At 46.5% G+C, this 6000-nt stretch overlaps 1 protein-coding gene across 1 annotated transcript in view; it reads left to right on the top strand.

The window, feature by feature from the left end:
* T265_08692 (hypothetical protein) overlaps window positions 1-6000 on the top strand; it is a gene marked incomplete at both ends in the record, with an annotated part of 83898 nt that overhangs the window by 66230 nt on the left and 11668 nt on the right. Inside the window, 4 exons of the mRNA XM_009174566.1 lie at window positions 1681-1750; window positions 2578-2746; window positions 3694-3816; window positions 5122-5413. Coding sequence (XP_009172830.1) covers window positions 1681-1750; window positions 2578-2746; window positions 3694-3816; window positions 5122-5413 — 654 coding nt within the window. The remainder of the gene's footprint in view (window positions 1-1680; window positions 1751-2577; window positions 2747-3693; window positions 3817-5121; window positions 5414-6000) is intronic.

Raw genomic sequence — 6000 nt, forward strand, 5'->3', positions numbered from 1 at the left:
TTGTGCAGATAAATGTCTCTGATTCGAACTGCTAGACAAGTCGTTGATCCACACACGATGTGGTCGCGTGGGCGCATCCTAACGAGTCGATAGTCCTGGGGAATACAGGATAGTCTAATGACATTAACTGTGCAGCGCTTTGGATAGCTCAGTAGTTAAGGTGTGAACTTACTGACCGCAATGTCTGTGGTTCGAACCCAACCTGAGCATTTCGATTGCTCCTACCTAGGCTCGGGCAACTTGACAGTATCTCAGCCCTTTTTCTTCCCTTGGTTAACATGGAAGCTAAGTACAGGATGGTTATTACATCTGGACAGATATTTTATTTTTATTGCCTGTTGTTGACCAACAGTTCCACACACTTTACATCCAAAGCTATGAAAATTATTCACCAACTTTGTGCGTATTGTCTACAGCAGTCAGCTGATTTCACTCTTTTGCCCTTATTTCCCAGCAATGAAGCTCGGTCTTTAACTGATCGATCGAGCTTTACGTCGAATATCATTATACATGTTCACGTCAATCTCGTGTGAACGAGTTCGCGCCTCGCACGTGGGAGTTTGGAAGCTGTTCGACCAAATGTATGCACTTGATGAGCTCTAATAAGAGCGAAACTTCAATCCATCGGTTTCCTCCTTTGGTGTGGGCTCACCAGGATAAAGGCGCCAGGACGAGAGGAGCACTGTTCAGACAAGAGTGATGTGAACGTGAATTCTAAAAATCCCACAACCACTTACAATTAGTACTAATAAATTCAAGATTTTGGCAACCACTCTATGCATCAACAACCGTTAGTTGACACTCAGCACTGATCTAGTGTGATAATCTGAAGAGCATTTACTGATTGGTTCCCCGTTTGTCTTGTAACCTGGCCAATTTGGTGACCTGTTCGCTTGGCGTGATGAAGCTTTTGTGTCAAAAGCGAAACGTTGCCCAAATAAAAAAACTACTGATTGTTTACCAAGCTCTTATGAATCGAATTGCTCTTGTTTCCGGAAAAGCTAAGTGTCCAAAGCTCTTCGTGGGACGCCAAAATGGAGTAAGTAGATGTCACTCAGTTGTTGTCCCCATCTTTTTCGCCATAAATAGACATTTACTTCATCGAATTTGGGGTTTTTTGTCCATATGTGTTAGTAGTAAACCACTCCGAACAACACCTGTTTGATTCGGGCGCGTGTAGCATTTGAAATGATCTTGGGATTCTGAATTTCCAATTGGTTCGACTTGTCAGCTGTTGAGCAGCTGGTCCAAACCGTCTCTTCAACTACATTTCGGTGGTTTCTGACGGTAAAGACCTGTTATCCCCCTTCTCACACGAATTCGCGCTCGCTGATCCGGTGCGATACCTTCAGTCTTAAATAGTCTACCACATCACCTCGGTGGTTTGAAGGGGCCATCTGTCGCGAAATTCCAGGGGATAGAAAGACACCAAACGAGATATGCACCGCTACTCCTTCAGTCGTTCATCTGCCATGCCACCCAAAGGATGCTCGAGGGCTGAGATACCGTCAGATTGCCTAAGCTTATACAGGAGCAGTCGAGATGCTGAGGGTGGGTTCCAACCACGATCGTTTCGGTGTTCAAGTTCGCATCTTCACCTTTGAGCTATTCCTTCGGCATCACCTAATGTTCACTGTGTCAGTTTCGTCTTGTGCACCTCAGTTCTCCTTCTTGTTTCAGTTTACTGTCCAGCGATGTCCTACGATTACCTGAACTGGCCCAAAAAACACGAGAACAAGCTGAGTATAGCGTAAGTTTCCAACTCACACTTTTTTTTATCTAAAGTCAGTCTTTTATTTCGGTTTTTGTTTAAGTATAATGGTAGCATGAGGACCCTTGACAGTTTTCAACTGATGTTTCGTCTTGTACATGAAGCCAAACCATGTTGTGTAGCTGTTTCATCGTTACTGGGACTCATCAGCGGAGCGCATCGCACGAGACTTCAGTAGGGTTCCGAACCCGCGACCTTCCAATCAGTAGTTGAACCCTTATCCATTTAGCTACGGCAAGCTGATCAGCAGTATGATTAGCTCTCATTTAGACGGGACATAGCGCCGCTCATCCTCTAGTCACGGAATCCATCTCATCTGGTCAAGCCTGCTTACTGACTTCTCTAGTGACGACCTCTATGATGGATGGATTTTATTCTTTTTCTGAGCTACTCATAGATTGTTAGTAGTGTAGCCATACAGGTTATGCGCCTCTTACATCCCTCGACGTTGGTTGGAATGCACTTGCGACAATTCAATGAAAAAATCCGGGAATTCCGCTGTCAACTCTTAATGTCATGGTGCATCTGTCATGAGACCCCCTGTGCCATCGATTCGGCGTGCTCGAGTGCATTGTTTGTGACGACTCGGTCAGGACCTGTTTATCATGACTCATTCCTCGGTAAACCCTGTAGTACAGGCATTTTAAGTTGGTCTATCCAGTCGTTGCCTCGGGAGTTTCAGTCGTCCGGTTGTTCGCCGTTTGGGAAAGCATGACCCCACTGGTCTGGTCAACATACTGCTTGCAGTGTAGTTTTCGTTGACCCGACCCTCATTCCCACTCTCTCCTTTTCTGCTCCTCACTTAGAATGGCCTGTGACTTTTTCTTTCCCAATGTTGGTGGTGTCGAGACACACATCTACTCCTTGGCTCAGTGTCTCATTCGTCGAGGTCACCGAGTAATTGTGATCACGCATAGCTACGGTCCGGTGGGTAAACAGCGCCAGAGTGTTCGTTACATGGGACGGGGACTCAAAGTGAGTCGATCGACTTTCAGCATGTTTCTCCCTTATGAATCGTTCATTTTTGATTTCATTTTGACGAAGAGGGCTGCACAGGTGTTTCACCCTTGGTGTGCCTCGGGGCCGAAATCTCCGGAGTGCAGTCTAAAGTCCTTTTGAGCCCGGACTGACTGGTCATAGCCGTGACTTAGATATTCTGTGTGATATAAACATGAACGGTCTATCAACAAAGTTGTTACCTGGTCCTTTTAACCGCTATTTTCCAGACAAAGTGAGAAACGTTTAAGTTTTTATATTGAAATGGTGTCTCCTCAGCGTGTTGCTTTCTAGGCTGGGTCCTGTGTAGTGGACCGGGGAGGGGGGTGGCTTTTCACTACATCGCCGACAATGTCCTTCAGACTGAATCCTTGTTCGGAGGTGGTGGGTGTATATTGTTGACGCTCCTCGACAAGCACTAACCATCTCCATTTTTTCATGATCTTGCGCTTTCTACCGTACGTACACACAACTGAATGGTGGATTCGAACTGACAGCCTTGTCCTACATTCAAAATATCTGTGACTTTTTGGGTTCCCAACTCATCTGTGTCCCTGGATATCACTAGTGTTTCTCATCACTTTGAAGAGCAAAGTCTTTTTGCATTAACCACTTGATTGGTTGGTTTTGCAACTCTCACCTTGAGTTTTTCTTACTCGAATTGGTCACCCTTTTAGTCTGTTGCTTTTTCGGATGATGCTTGCTAAACTATCAGGAACTTGGAACTTGGTGGAACAGCTACCCTGGAGCTCGGAATAGATTGAATATAAGTCAAGAGCTCCACACTTGCCACTTCTCTCCGGGCACTTCTGGTGAGCTCGCTCGCGCCTTCTACCTTCTGAATGAAACGGGTGTAATATCTGAACGGATTTTCTGTTCACACTATTGGTCGATTAGTCTCTTCCTTCTGTTCCATTCTTCCACAGGTGTACTATCTTCCATTGGTACCTTTCTATCGACAAACCATCTTCTTCACTCTATTCGGTACCCTACCGATCATTCGAGAGATCCTCATCCGGGAACAAGTGGATCTGCTTCATGGACATTCGGTAAGCCTTTTCCCTTCTGTTTTTCTCAGCGATCCTACGTGCGTTAGTTACCTCGCCCTGATTTCATGTTCACCTCATCAAAAATCCGTCGTATCGGACCACATGGGTCTGATTTCTCCAATTGAACTGTGCTCACGCCCACTTTGTAACGAGTAACATCAGGTCCAACAAATCACAAAACCTGATTACTTAGAATCCGTGCACGGTGAATAGAAAACTGTTTCTGTCTTCCGTTCCACTTCGCCGATCCGACCTTCCCTACTTAAGAGAAACTTCTACGGGTAAAAGTAACGCTTACCAGAACAGATAGTCCGAAGAGTTTGAATGTGGTTGGCGTACCAATCACCAAAACGCATGTTCAACACAACCGCTGGAAAAACAAGCGGGTCCGAATAGATCACTGACGCCAACCCACCATGAACAACGGAAATCCAGCGTGAGATTTCAATTCTGAAGCACGACAAGGCACTTGACCTGGATGGTCTACACCCCGTGCTCTTCAAAGAAGGTGAGGAGGTCCTGGTGAACGGTCTGACAATCATACTGCAGAAGATTTGGAACGAAAACAGAATACCAGCCGAATGGAGCTCCTCGACCGTCATTCCAGCTTTCAAAAAGATCGCAAGAACGTCATGTGGTATTAGCCTGGTATCCGTTGCGTCTAAGGTGCTCTCTGGCATTGTTTTCCGCAGGATTATCGGGAAAGACAGATTCGTGAGAATCCAGCTGGGTTTCCTCTTGGTCGATAATGCAGTTTAAGCGAGATGGCGAGCTGGTCCAAGTCGTTGGAGCGCGAATTGACTGATCGGAAGGTCCTTGGTTCGAACCCGACCTCTGCCTTTTGACTTCATCTGTCTAGGATTGGGCAACCTGGCAGCATCCCAGCCCTTGTTCTGCCTTCGGGTGGCACGGCAGCTAGGCACCAAAGGGTGTTGCAGCCGAAAGGTTTAGCTCTGACTGCAATTTCGGGACTGGTTTTACATGGGCATCTTCTCAAACAACTGCCCGCGGTTTAATGTCGTTTTTTCGCTAGTCTCCAATAAGTTCAGTATGTCGGTATCGGGAAAAATTGAGTGAAATCACGCCACGCATATCTTCGTCCTATCAACGCAGTAAAGTTGACTCATTGTTTCGACTCCACGTCTCAAGTGCCTATGAAGCACGGACTCTCAGAACTTTCACACAGGTAATTTTATCGATCTTTCTGGCTTTTTGTTAGTAACCGAGTAATTTCTCACGTGATTTTTACACCGTCACACTTTAAACGATCCGTGTTTTTTCACCTTTGTCCTCACTTTTTTATAGTCATTCTCTGACCTTGGTCACGAGGCCATTTTGCACGCTCAGAGTCTGGGAATCCGGACGGTATTCACGGACCACTCACTGTTCGGATTTGCCGACCTATCCTCTGTCACAATGAACAAAGTGGTGGAGAGTGTGCTGTCTGCTGTGGATCACGTGATCTGTGTGTCGCATACTTGCAAAGAGAATACCGTATTACGGTCCAAGTTGGACCCGAATCGAGTGTTTGTAATCCCCAATGCCATAGAGTCATCTCAGTTCACACCGGACCCCACAGCCAAAGATCCAAACTTCGGTGAGCTTTGCCTTTCGTTCCTGGCATACACATACATACCTACACCTTTGACGTAATCCCTGATAATTTACGAAGTCCACCCGTGTCTACCCTCTTGTTTTTGCACTGTATGCCCTCATCTTGGGTTGTCAGCCTGAAGTGACCTAGAATTCTGAAGGTCCAGTACTCCCAACACTTTGACCATTGACGATGTGGGCAGTCAGTGGGAAACGCCCGATATGTCCAACCTGTTTTGACGCCACTACATCGGACCCACGACCTTCTTTACAAAATCATGCCTATCCGTGGTGCATATTGGTTAGGCTAAAAATGAACTTTACGCGATCCTAATTAGCTCAGTAGTTAGGGCGCGAATTTACTGAACGGAAGGTCCGTTGTTCGAACTCGACTTCTGCCTCTCGACTTCCCTTGTCTAGGCTTGGGCAGTCGGGCAGTATCCCAGCCCTCGTCCTTCCTTCGGGCACCGGAAGGGTGTTACAGCCGAACGAATTGGCGTATTGGCAACGATTTACTGATTGCTATACAGAGGAATGGTGGCGGCTCAGGCTGTATAGATGGTCGCTCTTCCGTTCACTGTTCTGTTTGCT

The sequence above is a fragment of the Opisthorchis viverrini genome (assembly GCF_000715545.1).
Source record: "Opisthorchis viverrini unplaced genomic scaffold opera_v5_229, whole genome shotgun sequence".
NCBI lineage: Eukaryota > Metazoa > Platyhelminthes > Trematoda > Opisthorchiida > Opisthorchiidae > Opisthorchis > Opisthorchis viverrini.